Genomic DNA, 20,769 nt, shown 5'->3' on the forward strand with positions numbered 1-20,769 from the left:
TTTTCTAATTTCTCTTATAATTCCTTTCTTGACCCACATGATTAGAAGTGTGTGACTTATTTTGAGAAAAATTTCAAATATCTTTAAATTATTGATTTCTGATAATTTTATTGTGGTCATACAATATATTCTTCACTACTTCAATTCTTTTAAACTTACTGAAACTTGCTTTATGACCCAGGATATGGTCTATATTTGGAAATGTCTCATATGCACTTTAAAATAATGTATATTCAGTTATTGTTGAATGGAATGTTTTATAAAGGTTAAGAAAGTCTAGGTTGTTGATAGTGTTTTTCAATTCTTCCATATTCTTACAAATTTTTTGTCTGCATTGTTCTATTAATTCCTGAAAGAAGTATTAAAGTCTCAAGTTATTAAAAAACCCATCAAACTATAATTATATATTTTTTATTTCTACTGTAATTTTTCTCAATATTTGCCTTATATATTTTGAAATTTTTTATTAGATGCATACACATTTGGAATTATTTTATGTGTTTGATAAACTGATTCTTTTTCTTAATGAAATGACCTTGATCTCTAGTTGCAGTCTAATTGTAAAGTTTCATTTGTCTGATATTATGCTTGGTGTTGCATGGCATGCCTTTTACTATCCTTATACTTTAAGGCTATCAGTGTCTTCATAGTGTATCATTTATAGACAATTAAATTTGTCTTGTGTGTTTATATAATGTGACTATATATGTTTTTTCATTGTAATTTTTAGTCTCTTTATATTTAATATAACTTTTAGTATGGTTATATGGCTTAAGGATTTGATATTTTGGCTGGAGAGAGAGTTATGAGTTCATCTTTTTTTTTTTCTTTAAGCAGTTTAAAGATAATTCCCTATGTCTTGGTTTCCATAGTTTCTGATGAGATGTTAGAGGTAATTTTTGATTTCCTTTCCTCTAGATGATTTTATATTTTATCTTTATTTTTAATTTTCATAATCTTTTCAAATGTTTACTACAATGTAAACATCTTTGGGGGTGTTCTTTGAGTTTATCTGGATTTATAGTTCATGTTTCTCACCAAAAAAAAGTTATTTTTATACTTTTTATGGCACTCCCTCCTGGTAGCTGATAAGCTTCACTAATACCACAAGAAGAAATACTTGAGGAGAGAATACCAAAATTTTAGAGCTTGCTTTGATATATGGCCGATAATTATTTACTGAATGTTCAATGTATGCCTCTGACATCAAAGCTAAATTAGACTGTTATTTGTGACCTTATTTAAGATCTTACTTTATCTCTTTTCTTTCACTGTCTTCCTCTGAGACAATCTAATCTCACATAGAAAATTGCCATAGTATGATCATTTAAGAGCAGGCATCCTGTAGCCAAACTGTTTGGGTCTAAATCCTATTTCTTCTACTAGCTATGTGACCTTGGGCAAAATATGTAACCTCTGAGTGCTTCAATTTCCTCTTCCACAGAATGGGGATCATGAGAGCACCTCCTAAAGTTCTTTAAGAATTAAATAAATTAAAATTTATAAAACACAGAGGACAATGCCTAAAACATAATGAGGATGAGATAAATGCCTTGTTAAGAAAAGAAAAGAAAATTAAGAAACAATATCTATTCCATAGCCATGGAATCTGTTTACCAAGTCCTTTATATTTCCTCTACTTTAAGGTGTTTCCTCCCTCCATCTCACACAATGTTCCTCTTTCTCTGTTTATATTCAGTTACTCATTCCTGGAAGCCTGTTTCAAGTCCCATCTATTTTATATAGGTATTCCTCTGAATTCAGGCCCAAGTAGTTTTCTCCACTTCCGGCCATAAAGATTATTGTCTATACCTGGTGATACAACCATTTAACTAGTTATATTCTAGTATTTTGTATATCTAACTCTTCACTTGGCTTCTGATTTTTCCTATATTACATTTTATTCCTTAATAATATAAAATTAGTTGTCATTTCCCCTGTATCCTATGCAGTAATCCGTTTTATTTTCATATATCTTTGTTCATGCCATTTCCTCTTTTTATAACACCCTGCCCATCTTTTGTTGATGTCTCCTTATCTTTAAAGATTTTATTTAGGAGTTAACCCCTTCAGAAAACTAATCTTACACAGGCAGGTTAGGCTAAGTGCTGTTCTTTTTTTTTTTTTTTTTTTTAAAGATTTTATTTATTTATTTGACAGAGAGAGATCACAAGCAGGCAGAGAGGCAGGCAGAGAGAGAGGAGGAAGCAGGCCCCCCGCTGAGCAGAGAGCCCGATGTGGGACTCGATCCCAGGACCCTGAGATCATGATCTGAGCCGAAGGCAGCGGCTTAACCCACTGAGCCACCCAGGCGCCCCCTAAGTGCTGTTCTTGCCATCATTTATATTTACACAACATACTACATCTGCTTCCTCTATGAGATCACAAGCTCTTTGAAGACAGATTATATTCTCCACCCATGGACTCTCAGTGTCTAGCAAGATGCCTTTCACATAGAAGGAACTTCCCAAAAATATGCCTTAAAATTTATATTCTTCAACTTAATCGTGATTTGCTTACGATCAAAGACCACAATGTATATTATATAAATTATATTGGTATTCAATAAGTACAAAATGAAATTAGTGTTTCAATATGATATAGAAATGTACATCCTTCCCCTCATCAATCAAAATAGAATTCTGAAGTTATTCTTTTAGCATAGAAAGATAAGGAAATGACCAGTCCTAAAGGTAGGAGAATAGAAGAAATCAGCTTAAGTGTTCTTAGGTGTTGTGAACCTAGCTTCCTGAATTCCCAGGAGTTTGAAATGATGTCAGACATGGAGTTGCAAGTTTCTGAAGGTAAAAAGATTGGAATGTATAATTCCTCTGGGATTAATTACAGACCATTGTACTGTTATTTACTGGCCCAATTTCAATACTGTTGTATCTAAGGGATTAGAGATTCCTGAAGAGAGGGACAGAGGATGGGGTAATAGCTGGTCAGTGGAGCAGTCGGAATACATGCAACATTTACTGATTAAGTTTGTCATATTCTATGCATATTTTGTGGCACCAACAAAAACATTACAATAGTAACACCAAAGATCATTGACCACAGAGCACGGAAACAGATATAATTATAAAGAAAAATTTGAAATATTGTGAGAATTACCAAAATGTGACACGGAGACACAAAGTGAGCAAAAGCTGTTGGAAAATGATGCAGATAGACTTGTGCAATGCTAAGTTGCCACAAGCCTTCAATTTGCAGGAAACAATTATTTGCAAAGTGCAAAAAAAGTACAATAAAATGAGGTGTCTGTATTTCAAAAAACTAGACGAAAATTTGCTAATATATTCCATCATGTTTGTAAATATTTATATTTTTCTCTGAATTTCAATACATATATTGATATTTATATATATATTTGAATATATATAATCAAATATTATATATTTGAAGTTGTGCTCATGCACATTAATATCATGACTGAAAGGTCTCGATTATATATTTTATCCATATGAAATATGCATATTTGAGTGTTTTAATCCTTTTTGCCTCAAAGCGTCTCTTTCATTAGAAAAGTGTCTTTTTAAATTAGAATTTCTTTTTATTTTATTTATTTATTTATTTATTTATTTATTTTGTCTATGCCCTTCATTTAGTTTCTATTTGTCTGAGGTGCATCTCTTCTAAATGAGATGGAATTTTTTTTTTATGACCGATCTGTGAATCTATAACTTTAAACAGTGCAAAGAAACCATTTGCAGTTATTATTATTACTAATATGTTTGTACAAAACTATCAGTTTGTTCTCTATAGTTAAGAGTCTGTTTCTTGGTTTGTCTTTCTTTTCCCCTTTACTCATTTATTTTGTTTCTTAAATTCCACATATGAGTGAAATCTATAGTATTTATCTTTCTCTGACTGACTCATTTTCCTTAGCATTATACTCTCTAGCTCCATCCATGTTGTTGTGAATGGCAAGACTTCATTATTTTTTAATAGCTGAATAATATTCCATTGTATCCATATACCGTATTTTCTTTATTCATTCATTTTTTGATGAACACCTAGGCTGCTTTCATAGTTTGGCTATTATATAAAATGCTGCAATAGACATAGGGTTGCGTGTATCCTTTTGAATTAGTGTTTTTGTTTTTTTTTTTTTTTTTTTTAATTTTTTTATTTTTATAAACATATATTTTTATCCCCAGGGGTACAGGTCTGTGAATCACCAGGTTTACACACTTCACAGCACTCACCAAATCACATACCCTCCCCAATGTCCATAATCCCACCCCCTTCTCCCAAACCCCCTCCCCCCGGCAACCCTCAGTTTGTTTTGTGAGATTAAGAGTCACTTATGGTTTGTCTCCCTCCCAATCCCATCTTGTTTCATTTATTCTTCTACCCACTTAAGCCTCCATGTTGCATCACCACTTCCTCATATCAGGGAGATCATATGATAGTTGTCTTTCTCTGCTTGACTTATTTCGCTAAGCATGATACGCTCTAGTTCCATCCATGTTGTCGCAAATGGCAAGATTTCATTTCTTTTGATGGCTGCATGAATTAGTGTTTTTGTATTTTTTTGGTAAAAACCAGCAGTGTGATTACTGGGTCATAGGGTAGTTCTATTTTTAATTTTTTGGGGGAAACTCTATACTGTTCTTCAGAGTGACTGCTCCAGTTTGCATTCCCAACAACGGTGCAAGACGGTCCCTTTTTCTTCACATCCTTGCCAACACTTGTTTCTTGGGTTTTTTGTTTGTTTGTTTGTTTTATTTTTTATTTTAGCCTTTCTGACAGGTATGAAGTGATGTCTCATTGTAGTTTCGATTTGTATTTTCCTGATGATGAATTATGTTGAGCAGCTTTTCAAACAGCTGTTGGCTATCTGAATGTCTTCTTTGGAGAAATGTCTGTTCATGTCATTGGATTGAATTATTTGTTATTGAGCATTGAGTTGTATCAGTTTTTTTAATATATTTTGCATATGAATCCTTTATCAGATATATCACTTGCAAATATCTCCTTTCATTCACAAGTTTGCCTTTTAGTTTTGTTGATCATTTCCTTTGCTGTATAGAAGTCTTTTATTTTGATGTAGTCCCAGTAGTGAATTTTTGCTTTTGTTTCCCTTGCCTCAGGACACTTTTCTAGAAAAATGTTGCTATGGCTAATATCACAAAAATTGCTCCCTGTCCTCCATTTTAGGATTTTTATGGTTTCAAGTTTCACATTTAGGTCTTTTACCCATTGTGAATTTATTTTTGTGTATGGTGTAAGAAAGTGGTCTAGTTTCATTCTTTTGCATGTAGCTGTCTTGTTCCTTAATACCATTTGTTGAAGAGACTATTTTTTTCCCCATCAGATATTCTTTTCTCCTTTGCTTAAGTCTAATGAACACTAGGTACTTCTGGGTTTTCTATTCTGTTCCATTGATCTATGCGTCTATTTTTGTGCCAGTACCATACTGTTTTGATAACTATAGCTTTGTAATATAACTTGAGATCTGGAATTTTGATACCCCAGTTATGTTTTTCTATTTCAAGATTGCTTTGGCTCTTTGGGGTGTTTTGTGGTTCCATACAAATTTTAGGAATGCTTGTTCTGTCAGTTTTGGGACAAATGTTGTTTTATTTTGATAGTGACTATATTAATAGTAGATTGCTTTTAGGAAGTATAGAAATTTTAACAGTATTTGTTCTTCCAATCCATGAGCATGGAATGTCTTTCCATTTCTTTGTGTTGTCTTCAATTTCTTTCATCAATATTTTTTTTCATCAATACTTTCATCATCCAAGTATAGGTCTTCCATCTCTTTGGTTAAGTTTATGCTTAGGTATTTTATTATCTTTGGTGCAATTGTAAATGGGATTATTTTTTAAATTTCTGTTTCTGCTGCTTCACTGCTGGTGTATAGAAATACAACAGATTTGTGTACATTAATTTAAATTCTGAAACTTTTGATTTCATTTATTTTTCTAGCAGTTTTTTTTGGTGGCATCTTTAGAGTTTACAATACATAGTATCATGTCATCTACAAATAGTGGAAGTTTAGGAAGTTTTAGGAAGTTTCTTCCTTACAAATATGGATGCCTTTTATTTCTTTTTTGTTATCTAATTGCTGTGGTGAGGACTTCTAGTACTATGTTGAATACAAGTTGTAAGTAGATATCCTTGTCTTTTTCCTGATCTTAAGCAAAAGCTCTACGTTTTTCTCCATTGAGTAAGATGTTCATTGTAGGTTTTTCATACAGGCAATTGTTGTGCTGAGGTATACTCCCTCTAGACCTACTTTATTGAGGATTTTTATCATGAATGATGTACTCTGTCAAATCCCTTTTCTGCATCTATTGGAATGATCATATGGTTTTTATTCTTTCTCTTTTTTTTCTTTTTTTAATTTTTTATTTTTTATAAACATATATTTTTATCCCCAGGGGTACAGGTCTGTGAATCATCAGTCTTACACCATTTTATCCTTTCTCTTATTAATGTGATGTATCACATTGATTGGTTTGCAAATACCGAACCACCCCCGCACCCTGGGGATAAATCCTACTTGATTGTGGTGTATGATTTTTTAAAATATATTTTTGGATTTAATTTGCTAATATTTTGTTGAGGATTTTTGCATCTATGTTCATCAGAAATATTGGTCTGTAGTTCTCTCTCTCTCTCTTTTCTCTCTTGTGGTGTCTCTAACTGGCTTTGGGTAATACCAGCCTCATAGAATGAATTTGGAAGTTCTTCATCTTCTGCTTTTTGGTATAGGTTGAGAAGACTAGGTATTAACTTTTCTTTAAATGTTTGGTAGAATTCACCTGTGGAGCTATCTGGTCCTAAACTTTTATTTGCTGGAAGTTCTTTGACTATTGGTTCAAGTTCATTGCTGGTAAACAGGTATTCAAATTTTCTATTTCTTCTTCTTTAGTTTTGGTAGATTATATTAGGACTTTATCCATTTATTCTAGGTTGTCCAATTTGTTGGCATATAATGTTTTTGTATTATTATTTTATAATTAATATTTCTATAGTGTTGACTGTTATTTCTCCTCTTTAATTTGTGATTTTGTTTATTTGAATCCTCCTTTCTTTCTTTTTTTAAAATTTTTTTAATTTTTTGGATGAGTATGGTGAGAGGTTTATCAATTTTGTTGATATTTGGAAAGAACCAGCTCCTGGTTTCTTTGCTCTGTTATCTTGTTTTTTAAGTTTCTATATCATTATTTCTGCTATAATCTTCATTATTCCTTCCTTCTGCTGGTTTGGGGTTTTGTTTGTTGTTCTTTTACTAGTTCCTTTAGGTGTAAGTTTTGGTTGTATATTTGAGATTTATTCTTGTTTCTTAAGGTAGGCTTATATCGCTATAAACTTCCCCTTTAGAACTACTTTTGCTGCATTCCAAATATTTTGGACCATTATGTTTTCATTTTCATTTGTTTCCATGTAATTTTTAATTTTTTTCTTTAATTTCGTGGTTGGTCCATTCATTGTTTAGTAGAGTATTATTTGACTTTCATGTATTTGTGTTCTTTCCAAATTTTTTATCTGGTGGTTGATTTCTAGCTTTATAGTTGTTGTAGTCAGATATTTTTGAATTTGTTTAGACTTGTTTTGTAGTCTAATATATGGTCTATTCTGGATAATGTTCCATGTACACTTGAAAAGAATGTGTATTCTGCTATTTTGGGGTGGGATGTTCTGAATATATCTGTTAAATCCATATGGTCCAGTATGTCATTCAAAGCCACTGTTTCATTGCTGAGTTTCCTGTTTGGATGATCTGTACTTTGATGTAAGTGGGGTGTAAGTCCCCTACTATTACTGTATTCTTATCTATTAGTTCCTTTATGTTTGTTATTAACTGTTTTATATATTTGGGTGCTCCCATGTTGGAAGAATAAATATTTACAATTGTCATATCTTCTTGTAGATTGCCCCTTTTATTATTATATAGTACCCTTCTTTGTCTCTTTACACTCTCTGTATTAAAATCAATTTTGTCTGATATTAGCATTGCTACCTGGCTTTCTTTTGACATTCATTTTAATGCTACACTTTTCTCCATCATCTCACTTTCAATCTGGATGTATCTTTAGGTCTGAAATGTGTCTCTTACAGACAGCATATAGATAGGTCTTTTTTTTTTTTTTTTTTTTAATCAGCTCTGTCACCCTATGTTTTTTGACTGGAGCATTTGTCCATTTACATTCAAAGTAATTATTGATAGATATGTATATATTGCCATTTAGTTACTTGTTATGTGGTTGTTTTTATAGTTTTTCTCTGATCCTTTCTTCTCTTGCTCTTTTTCATGGTTTGTTGGCTTTCTTTAGTGATACACTTGGATTCCTTTCTCTTTATTCTTTGCATATCTATTACTGGTTTTTGATTTATCGTTACCATTAGGTTTGTATAACATCTTCTGCATATAATAATCTATATTAAGTTGATGGGTTGCTTAAGTTGGAACCCATTCTTTACTCCTCTCCCCTCCATGTTTTAGGTATACAGCATCATATTTTACATCATTTTATTTTGTGAATCCCTTGACCTGTTTTTATAGATATACTTATTTTACTCCTTTTGTGCTTCCAACTTTTTATACTCTCACTTATTATCTCTTCTTTCCACTCACAGGGTTCCCTTTAATATTTTTTGTAGGGCTGGTTTAGTGTTCATGACTCCTTTAGATTTTGTTTCAGAAACACCTGAATGATTGCATTGCTAGATAGAATATTCTTGGCTGTAGATGTTTCCCTTTCAGCACTTTGAATATATCATGCCACTTCCTTTTGGACTACAATGTTTCTGCTAAAAAAAAAAAAAATCTGCTTATACTCTTATGGGGTTTCTTTTGTAACTGTCTTCTTTTTTCTTGTTGCTTTAAATTATTTTCTTTATCATTGTTTTTTGCCATTTTAATTACTATGTGTCTTGGTATAAACCTCCATGTGTTGACTTTTTGGGGTATCTTTGTGTCTCCTGGGTCTGGACATCTGTTTCCTTCCCCAGCTTAGAAAAGTTTTCAGCTATTATTTCTTCCAGTAAATTTTTTGCCCCCTTTCTCGCTTCTTCTTCTGGGATCCCAATAATATGAATGTTATTAAACTTGATGGACTAATGGATTTCCCTAAGTCTATTCTCATTTACATAATCCTTTTTCCTCTCATTTGCTCAGCTTGATTACTTTTCATTACTCTGTCTTCCAGGTCATTGATTCATTCCTCTAGCCTGCTATTTATTCCACCAAGTGTATTTTTAATTTCATTTATTGTATTCTTCGTCTCTGATTGATTCTTTTAATCTCTTCGTTAAGGGTCTCACTGATGTCGTCCACTCCTTCTCAAGTCCAGTGAGTATCTTTATGATCATGATTTTAAATTCACTATCTGGCATAATATTCATACCATTTTGCTTAGTTCTCTTGTGGTTTTTTATGATTCTCTCCTTTGGGACATATTCCTCTGTCTCATTATTTTGTCTACTTCTCTGTTTCTGTTTCTTTGTGTTAGATGAGTCAGCTACATCTTTTGCTCTTGAATGCAATGGCTTTACAAAGAAGCCATCCTGTAGTTCCCTGCAGTGCAATGCCCTTTGTTCCCCAGGATATGACAGTTCAGGGAGTGTCTCCTATGTGTGTTGTATCTGCCCTGCTATTGTGCCCTAGCCAACTTTTCCTTAGTCCAGTCATGTACAGAGGCTCTCTTTGCCTGTTGTGGGTCATGTTCAGTCACTAGCTGGGTGGGGTGCATTTTAACAAGGTATGCACTTGTTTGCTTATGAAATGAGGCTTGTCGCCACTGTCACTGCGGCCACTGAAACCAAGGTCCCATAAAATGATTAAGTTGGGAGATGAGGTGTTGGTGGGGCTTGTGCTGGTCTTCTGGGGGAGGAGACTTTTAGCACCTGGACTGAGGCAACAGTGTTGAGGAAGGTGAACACACAGAAATGCTGGGAACAGGACTTGCTGTAAGCAAGTTAGGCAGGGAGTGTTGGCACCTTGTGGGCCTGCTCAGGTGGCCCTGTGTTTATACTTAGAGGAGGGGAAGGGAAATGGTGCTTTAAGCTTCTCTGCTCCTGAGGGGTCTCCCTGTGATCACTGCCTCTCTGTCCATGCTCTGAAATGAGTAAGTAACTTTCCCTCCTGTATGCCCCTGTTATTTTTCAAACTTCTGCTTCCATACTGTATCTCCACGGGCTTTTGTCCATGTTGTCGCTTTAAGGGTAGGGACTCTATTGCTTAATGCCTTTCAGTCCTTTCCAGAGCCAAACCCACCGATTTTTAAAATCCCATGTTTTAAGTACTAGTAGTTGTACAAACTCGCAAGATTCAGCCCTTCTTACTTTTAAAGCCATATGTTATGGGGATTTATCTTCCCTGTGAGGGCTTTCCAGTGTTAGTCTGCTTTTTGCTCTTCTGCACACCATGAGCTCTCTTCCCACTGCTGACAGTCACAGTCTTGTCTGATTCACTCCCAAACCTCATCTTCACCCTATCTTCTTTGATGTGGCCTTTTCTCCACCTTTAGTTGTGGAGTTTGTTCTGCCAGTCTTCAGGTTGATTTTTGGGTTATTCCTGCTGATGTGAATGTTATCTAGTCATATCTGTGAGACAAGAAGAGCATAGGGTCCTCCTACTCCGCCATCCTTCCAGTCTCCAAACAAGTATTTTTAAGTTTTTATCTTGTGTTTTTCTGGCTTTTTAAAATTTGTGTAGCTGTCTTCTAGAAATAAGAAATTGGTCTGTCCCTATATGTATTGTGTGTGTGTGTGTGTGTGTTTGTGTGTGTGCATGCACAAAGGTATGAAATGACTAAGACCTTACTTCTGTGTCATCAAAATTCTTGGCAAAGCACCTAGAGAATCTTTTCTTTATTGACATACAGACATGTAGGCATCTTGAGCTTGAAAGACCTTTGAGGTGATCACATTAAATCTTAATAAATCATTTCACCAATTCACACAATAATCAGTTCACTCAACAAATATTTTTTAGCACTTACATATTAAAAACTATAGTTGGTGCCAGGAGGATAAAGATGAACAAATAAGAAATGCTTCAATGGAGAAGGCTCACATTCTAGTGGGTGAGGACATACAGACCACACACAAATGTCTGTGCAAGGAGGTTAGGTGAACATTCCAGGAGTGCAAACTAAGAAGGTGCTCTCTGGACTGACTCTTAGCCAGTTTGCTTTCCCTCAGCCACTGCAGTGTTTCTGCTTGAGCATCAGCAGTGTGTGTTGGAGAGCAAATGTTTTCCTACTGAGTCCAAACCCACCATCTTGTTTCTTCCATCATGGGTCCAGGTGTTTCCAACCTTCACTTAGTTCCTTAGATGTTTGTCCTTCTACCCAAAGTCTTTCCATTTTACAATGAAGCATTCTAAATTTGTATATTTCTCCTTCTTCCTGTTTTTTATTACATTGCTGCATTCTAGTATACCAATTTGGTCCTTAAATTACACTTCCTAAACCTTTATAAAATTCTGCAGATATACTCTACTTTTTTTTTTTAAGATTTTATTTATTTATTTGACAGAGAGAGATTACAAGTAGGCAGAGAGGCAGAGAGAGAGAGGAGGAAGCAGGCTCCCCGCTGAGCAGAGAGCCCGATGCGGGACTCGATCCCAGGACCCTGAGATCATGACCTGAGCTGAAGGCAGCGGCTTAACCCACTGAGCCACCAGGCACCCCTATACTCTACTCTTGAAAAAGTGCAATGGGACTATCATCTCCTTTAACAAGACAAAACATTCTAGTTATTTAATTATTCTAGTTATTTTTCATTTTACCAGTTTCTGTTTGATTATGTTATTCAAAAGCTTATGTGGCTTACCTGTTTTTTTGCCATCTGTGGATTTACAAATTATGGGTTTTTTGTTTGTTTGTTTGTTTTTGGTGGCGTCCCGGTAGCTCGCCGTGATCGTATAGTGGTTAGTATTCTGTGTTGTGTTTGTTTGTTTGTTTTTGGATAGTCCTGCAATTGCTTCAAGGCCAAGGGTGAAACAAAGTTTCCTTTTTCTGCTTAATGTTTATTTTGAATTGATTTTGTTCAATAACAGTTCAAAACAATATACAACTTCTTTTTTAAAGATTCATCAGATGATTTTCTCATCAAATAATTTACTAATATCTTTTTTTAATAATTCACTAATATCTATGGCATCATTTTAACACTACCTTCAAAATATAAAACATTAGATTCCATAGTATTGACATGCTACTAAATCATATGAAAACAGAGAGCAATAGCGTCTGGTCTATTAAGCAATTTTTAGTCATGTTAAGTCAAAGTGTAGAGACTCATACCTGCAGACCCATTCTGCAACATACTAAATCACTCTATCATGTTTTCATTTAAAAAAATTTGAGGTGTGTCTGTGTGGTTCAGTTGGTTAAGTGTCTGCCTTCGGCTGAGGTCATGATCACAGGGTCCTGGGATTGACCCCAGTATCAGGATCTGTGCTCAACAGAATTCTGCTTCTCCCTCTGCCCCCTCCCTGCTCATGCTCCCTCTCTCTCAAATAAATAAATAAAACCTAAAAAAATGTTGATATAATAAGTGAAAACAAGATAGTCATGGGAAACTTTTAGAAACCCTTAATGGCCTTCCTATCATACACACTAAAAATGAACTGAGCAAGAACTGAACTAATTTCACTGATGATGTACAGCCCCAAAGGAGCTTAGAATTTTCTAGAAAGAAAAGCATAGCAAGAAGTAGAAGGAGTAAGGTGCTGAAAATACAACTGTGGTTTGGTGATATGTACAGAGTAGAGTGGGAGGTAGAGAAAAGGAAGGTTCTCAGGAAGGATTTTGTAGAGATGTTTGTTTAATAGGTAAGATAAGAGTATAACAGAAAGAGATAAAAGTATAGGCACAGGAAAGGAAGAAGGAGTTAAATAAGAGGTTTCATACTAGAGGAATTTTGGAGCAGCTGATATAGACTTTAAGGAACTAATCTGCAGACAGATAAAGCTGGGAAGGTTAGCAGGAACTGGGTCATGACAGTCATTGTGTACCATGCTGAAGGTTTAGAAGCTGAGTTTTCGAGGATTGCCCACGTTTCTATAGTTTTATAGCAAGATCCTGATAATTATGTTTCAATGTTTCTACTAAAAGCCAAAGTTGAAATATTCTAAATTGAAGTCATCCCCATTAGATAAGAATCCACTAAATTATGTTTCTCAAGTTCCTCAAATACAACCCAGTCTTGTTACTGTGTCTCTAGAATCAGAGTAGCTTAATCTTTTTACTGATACTATCTTACAATTTCTAACTCTTCACATAACTGCCATAAAAATAAGTAATTTAAAATCAAATTTAGTAAAAAAAAATGCATTGGTGAGTTTCTAATAAAAAGTTAGAATAGGATTACTGTAGGTTATGGACTGAGAGTTCACTTTATCAATATTCAGTTTCTACTGACATTTTCAATATTTCAATATTTCAAAACATACTCTAATTTACAAAATATATCCTAATTTAAATTTATTATTTAAGAATGCTTACACTTGGGCAGAAGTATGAGATTTTTCTAAAATAATAAATAGAACATGCAATTTACCTTGGAATATTTAAAAGGGAATCACAAGTTATAGGAACTCCATAATTTTTAATGTACTATCTGTTAACAGACTTTTAAGGAAAAAAACAAAAAACAAAAAACAACCTCCTGCCTTCAAAATTACTGCAATTGTAGTTTATACTCAAGTTTATATATGAATATCTATTCAATCTACACATTTAAGCTTTACCTTTTCAAAACTTTAAATTTCTATTATTTAAAAATTTTGTTATGATCTATTATCAGTGGAATCCTTATATTAAGTACATATACCTTATATATGTACTTCTTATGGGAGATATAGATGTATAAGATATATAAATATATATATATTACATATATACATCCTCAGAGGAAAAGAGCAAAAATAGCCACCAGTAAAAATGAAATTTGAAATAGCTTTGAAAGTATTTTACAAAATCCTTTGATTAAGGCAAATGATGCATCTTTTTAATGAAATGCGCATGTAATTAAAATTTTAGAAAAAGATTTGGTTTGTTTAGGTTCAGCATGCGTTGTTTATGCTACAGGTTAATGAAGATTATGGTTTTAAAGAGCATGTGCATTTTATTTTATAGAACAGGTACTTGTATTTTTTGCTTTTTAATAGAACAAGATGGGTGTTGTTTTCCTTTGGGAAATCATGTTTTATGCATAGTATAACATTTCAAATAACGAAATATTAATCTAAAAAATGTAAGTTTCCCTAAATAGTCTTTACATAGCTAATATGGGTTTCTAAAATAGATCAGTCTTAAAGACAACTGATCCACTAAAAGTTTTTACAGAGACAAACAATAAAATTTCACATACATCTGGCTTCCTCATTTTATTTATTTATTTATTTTTTTATGGAACCACAATTATATTCTAAACCCAACTTGCTTATTTTTAAATAAAGTTATCTCCAAATCTCCTTAGGAGGACAAGCCTCCTTCGAAATGGAAGGGGAAAGAAAACAGTAAAATAAAATAAACATAAGTGTCATTTTCACTGAAGTAGATTTCACACAAAAGCAACACAAGGCAACTGTTGACAATATCTCTTAAACAGCTGAACAGCATCTGCAAAGCCTGAAGATTTGAAAATATATATTTATACCAAATGTGTTTATAAAAATCTGTTTTGAGGTTTGTGAAAAATAAGTTCAATCTCCCTTTTCCCCCAAAGTATGCACGGTATATATGCTAACTGACTGAATTCATCCTTCATGCAATTCCAGTTTATTAAAGAGGTTAAAAATTTATAAAACTCTGATGGGATATGGTTTTAATGCTTCATCACACTACCCATCATTTGCTTTTCAATCTAGATCAGAATGATCTTTCCTACTTCCCTGCAATCACCTACCTGCACAGCTAATATTTTCTGAATACTCTCTTGAGAGTCTGTCTGGAACTTGGCCAGCCTCATCTGGCTGTAGAGGACCACGAGTTTGAAGTGCTTCTGCCACACCTTGTGTATCCTTCTTTGCAGCTGACAGAGCTGAAGGGAAGAGGGAGGGGGAAAAACACAAGTCAGAGTAGGAGAGGAAATTAATGGCAGTGTTCAAGAAGAATGATGGAGGGAAATATAGAAAGCAGTCAATAGCCCATTCTGCACTGTACGGACCTGACAGGAATTTCACAGTCTCTTGATTTTTCAGCCCACTCATGTGCATTCATCAGAAACCAGTCACATCTGGCCGCCAGGATGGGGGGTTAATTTTCTCTAAATGCCTCAGCAGTTTTGTTCTAGCTGAGGCAAACTCTGTGACTGCAAAGCTGATGAGTAAAATATTTCTACTTCACCCAGTTTAACTCAAAACCGATAGCCTCGGGACATATTGAACCTTTCTTTAAAAAAAATAATCTTTTGAAGCTTTTTTGAATGGCACATCAGGTCAAGCCAAAGTTTAAAAATGCAACTTTGAGAGTTTGATGGACACCATTGCTTCTTTTTTTTTCTCATAAAGCTTACCATTGCTTGGTAATGTGTGCTTTAGAGCATGACAAAACTAAAGAGAATTAACTTAGCCATCAACTGCTGAGGGAGAACAATAACAGGGAAGAGATTTCCAGCAAGAACTCCCTATTAATCTACCTCCCTCTGACTGTGTGACATAGAAACATCTCACTGCACTAAGGTACCGTGGATACAATGTTTAGAGGTGAGACATTTAATATTGCATCTTCATAGAAAAAGACTTCTCTTATGAGGCATTCTATACATTTTGGATATTTGATATAAAACCAAACAACAACAAACATGGTAGAAGCTTCACCCAGACAATGAACATGTGCCCCTCAACAGTTAACATAGCCACACCATCAAGAATCATTATAATTAGGTTATTTTTGAAGACATAAACTTCGTAAAAATTAATGACAAAAGCCATATTAAAATATAATGTCACTGAAACCTCTTTTTATTGGTAATATGGATAGTTGTTCATGTTGACTTCCTCTTAGTATATTTTCTAGAATGAAAAATAAACACCAAAAATTTCATATCAGATGCCTTCACAACAGAATAAAAGTGTTAAAGAAGTATGATTTTTTAATGTTTTATTTATTGCTCTGGGTACTGGTTACATGTAAGGGATCCTATGCAAAAGCTCAGCAGACTGTGCATGGATGACTTATGAACTTTCTGGAAGCATATTTCAATAAAACAGCTTACCTAAAAACAAGTTTTAAAAATAGTCACCTGGTATTTTATGTGAATTGTTTATAATCATTATTTTGATCCACTGAAATAAGCAACATAGAGGTATTTATGCAAGCCCATAATAAAAAAAAAAAAGAATAATGAAACCACTATTCTTGGTTAACTTGTGAAAAAAGAATAACCTTGAACACTATTCGATTTTCAGCTTGCTAATGCTGAAATACATTAATACATTACCTGGAATTAAGGACATTTCAGATAATTTAGGCTATTGAATTCAAGATTAATTCACTTTTTGAAGAGACAATCTGTCATTATTAAATCATTTTCTGTGATATTTAATAGTCTAAATATAATACTGAAATATAAAATTAAAATAAGTAAATATTCAAATATAGTATTAAAATAATTTCCCCCATGACAGCCACTGCAGGAGCATATTCTATATCTTAAAAGACTCACTAAGAAGTTAATACACTTTAGTCTATGCATTACACCATTATTATGATATCTACGGATATGACAAGGGCAAATAAGAGGAAGATGAGTTTTAGAATTCCTTAAACTGAAGGTAATTTTTCTAAAGTAGGAGCTCTCAACATGTGAAAGGTTTTACAAGTGGGAACTCATTAACCAAAGTGAACTGAGAAGTAATGGTACCCATATCCACATCTTACATGAGGAGAAACAGCTGTATACAGTAAATCTATTTTGTGCAGTTTTCTGAATTCTAACTTGAGGTAGCTACAAAGGTCTTAGATTAGTTCATACACATGTGTTAAGCTACTTAAGCAAAGAAGCTCCTTATGTATCAACTAAAAAAGAGTAATATTTCAAAAGTGTTTTTTTTTTTTTTAATTTTTGAATTTAAATCTAATAGGCTCCTGAAAAAAGAACTGGGACAGAAAAAAAAAAAAAAAAAAGAAGGAATTCGTAGAGAGAATCAACATCCAATAAAAGTCACATATATGCACATACATATCCACATTAAAGACAATGAGATGATCAATAAAAAATATATATGGAAAAATATTTAAGGTGTTAGAAATGATAGCTGATTTGAACATGATGACAACTATTTTAAGAAAATGGTTATGATAAAAGCCCAAGTTTAAGATGTTAGTAGACAGTAATCACTCAATAAATACTGAAATTAACTCAATAAAGTGAACTGGTAAAATTTTAGTGGCAAAGCAAAGAAGCAAGGAAGACATTCAAGAACTTGCAAGTTAATGAGAGAAGAAAAAGATAAGCCAAGTGAATGTAAGAGACACAGAAATATGTGAAGGGGAAACTGAAGAGAGAGGATTCAGTTGTGGAAAAGTCATAGAATTTAGGTTGGAAAGTCAAAGGAACTGGAACAATTTTTGATATCACCCACTTCAATTAACCTAGTAATTCTGAAATGAAACTCTTCAAGGATTGTGTTTTGAAATGTAATAATTTCTTTCTGATTGATTATATTCCCGCTCTCTCCTTCCGTTTTTAGGGAACATAAGGTGAGATGAGAGAGTGGTGTTAGAGAAACAAAAAAGAACAGTTAAGGGATACAAACACACTGGATGGGGTTATGTAAAGGCACTGTAAGGACTTGCTGTGCACTTACGAAGTAAGGATGAAATTTAGAGCCGCTGATGGAGTAACTGGGTTGCTGCTTAGTCTCCAGTACATATTACAAGAATTTTGGAAGAGAATGGATACAGTCTCCTAGAAAACTCAGAAGGAGCATATTGGAACAGGAAAAGAGTCATTCTGAAAAAAAGATCCTCAACTTCAGTGCCCTCAATTTTGTAGGCCCAGCCATAATCAAATTAACACGGAAATATTATCTTACACCATTCATGTTCTCAGCATTGAAATTAGAACTTTCAAAGTATTCGAACTTTCAAAGTATCAATTTTCAGGTATTTTCTGTGGCTAGGTTGGAGTATACAGTTGTGTGATTTACATTATGGAAGACACAAAAATAAAGCCTTATTATCCTAGTGTAAAAGAGATAATGGGGACACGGTGAAGAATGGGGTAATATAGAGTTGAAGTACATTTGTCATTTACTGTTAGAGAAAAACAGTGTTCATAGATGTAAATTTAAAAATAAACTGTTAAATTATTGGATAATCCTCCCTTTGAGTGTAGGCTGGACTTGCTGTCTTGTAAAGAACAGAACAGGGCAGATAGTAGGCACTTACAAACACACACCCACTCACACACAAACTCCAAGGCTTCTGTTTTGGGTTTTCTCTCTCTCTAATTCTCTCAGGTATTTTGATCTGGGAATAACCAGCTTCCATGTCATATAAGCAGCTCTGTGAAAGACCCACATGGTAAGGAATTGAAACTTCATTTTGCCAACAGAGCCCTGTGAGTGATCTTGAAAGCAGATTCTCCAGTCTCTTCAGATGACTGCCACCCTGACCAACTTGATTGCAACCTTGTAGGAGACTATGAGCCAAATCACCCATCCATGCAGCTCCCAGTTCTTGTCTTTCAGAAACTTTGTGAGAAAATAAATGTTTATTAGCTTAAGCTGCTAAATTGGAGACTTTTTTTTTTTGCCACAATATTTAATGATAGATTTTAAACTCTTTCTTTCTTCTCTCTTTGCCTAGCAAGGAAATAATTTACTATCCATATTTGCTGAATGTAAAGCAAAAGTGATCTCCTAATTCACTGTTTGGTTTAAGACTGAAGCTGAGAATGATTTATTAGTAATAAGAGAGTGATTAATAAATACTTATTGATTGATAGAATGTAGTTTGTACCATCTAGGAGCTCATTAATTGAAGACAGCGTAAAGGAACTATAATTTAATAGTTCCAGAAATTTAAAAAATGGTTCATTATCAGCAAATATTTTCATGTAATACATCAATATATCAAAGAAAAAATAATCATCCCCAAGAGAAGTCGATATGAATAAACACAGAATGAAAACAATCAGCAATGAAAAAATTATCTTAGCAAACTAGGAATAGGAACAGAAGAAAGTTTCTTTAACCTGATAAAGGTATAAACCCACAACTTTGAACAAATATTTTAGTAAATACAGATACTTGGGAAACATTCCCATAAAGTTAGGAAAAATGCAGAAAGGCTATCAGGAATCAGTACCTCTTTTCCAAATTTTACTGCAGATACTGCCAAACAATAAGAAAATGAAAGAAGATAGGTATAAGAGGAAGAATGTCTACACAAAAAATTAAAGAGGTTCTACAAATCAACAATAGGAGGTAATGATAGAGTTTAGGAACTTTTTTTTGCCTACAACATGAGCACTGAAAAAGAATTAAAAAAATAATTATAACTAATTTTGAATCATGATTCTAAAATACCATTAATAATCACTATACAAAATGTAAGATATCTAGGTTTCAATCCAGTAAAGAATATGTAGAGAAATATATAGAGAAAGTTAAAAAAATATTAAAAATATAAAGTAATAACTAAATAAATGGAGAGGTATAACCTGTCCACATATGTAAAAAGAATGTTATGGGCAGGTCAGTTTTTCACAAAGTAGTCTACAATCTCCTCAGGTTTCATAAAACTTGATCTAAAGCTCATATGGAAGAATAAGGGATTGAGAGTAGCTAAGACGATTGTGAAATAGAAGAACAAGCTAAAAAAAACCCGACATACAATATATACAGATGTAGGAACTAACAGTAATGCCAACATTGGAATGGATAAGCATTTGGTCAGAAAAGACAGATGAACAAAACATTCATATAAAATATTTAAGTTTGAAGTATGACACAGCACTTAAATTAGTGGAGAAAGGATAGCATAACTGTTTTTCTCTCTATAAGTGTCTAAAATAAAGTTAGATCCTTAACTTAGAATATACACTAACATAAAACCTAGGTAAACAGAATTGAGAAAAGCTATATTTAAAACTAATCTTTAGAAGGGGAAGCTGTTTTAAATAAAATACTAAAATAATACATTCTAGGGGAAAGAACTGGCAAATGTAATCATGCTGAATTTTTTACAATTTAAATTTAAGCAGAGTAACAAAATTAACCAGAGGTTTAGAGAAGATACAAACACATAGCCAACATGAATTAATTTCCTTAACATAGAAAGAACCCCTATAAATCAATAAGGAAAAATACAAACAATATACCAGAAAAAATGGGCAAATAATACACATAGACAATTCACATGACAAGAAAGCTATTTTATTTATAAACATTTGAAAAGATGTGGTTCATATATACAATGGAATATTACTCAGCCATCAGAAAGGATGAATACCTACCATTTGCATCCACATGAATGCAACTGGAGAAGATTATGCTAAGTGAAATAAAGTCAAGCAGAGAAAGACAATTATCATATGGTTTCACTCATATGTGGAATATAAGGAATAGCACAGAGGACCATAGGGGAATGGAGGGAAAACTGAATGGGAAGAAATCAGAGAGGGAGACAAACCATGAGGGACTCTGGATTCCGGGAACAAACTGAGGGTTACAGAGGGAGGGAGGTGGAGAGATGGGGAGCTGGTGATGGGTATTAAGGAGGGTATGTGTTGTTATGAGCACTGGGTGTTATACACAACGGAGTTGTTGAACACTTAATAAAAAAG

The 20,769-nt window shown here is 33.6% G+C and overlaps 1 protein-coding gene across 2 annotated transcripts in view; it reads right to left on the reverse strand.

The window, feature by feature from the left end:
- Positions 1-20,769, reverse strand: part of CCDC178 (coiled-coil domain containing 178) — a 442,343-nt gene that overhangs the window by 25,545 nt on the left and 396,029 nt on the right. For both annotated transcript variants that reach the window (XM_004742898.3, XM_004742897.3), the window contains one exon: positions 14,881-15,015. In XM_004742898.3, coding sequence (XP_004742955.1) covers positions 14,881-15,015 — 135 coding nt within the window. The remainder of the gene's footprint in view (positions 1-14,880; positions 15,016-20,769) is intronic.

The sequence above is a fragment of the Mustela putorius genome, unplaced genomic scaffold (assembly GCF_011764305.1).
Source record: "Mustela putorius furo isolate JIRA1106 unplaced genomic scaffold, ASM1176430v1.1 tig00003858_pilon_pilon_pilon, whole genome shotgun sequence".
In the NCBI taxonomy this organism is placed as follows: domain Eukaryota; kingdom Metazoa; phylum Chordata; class Mammalia; order Carnivora; family Mustelidae; genus Mustela; species Mustela putorius.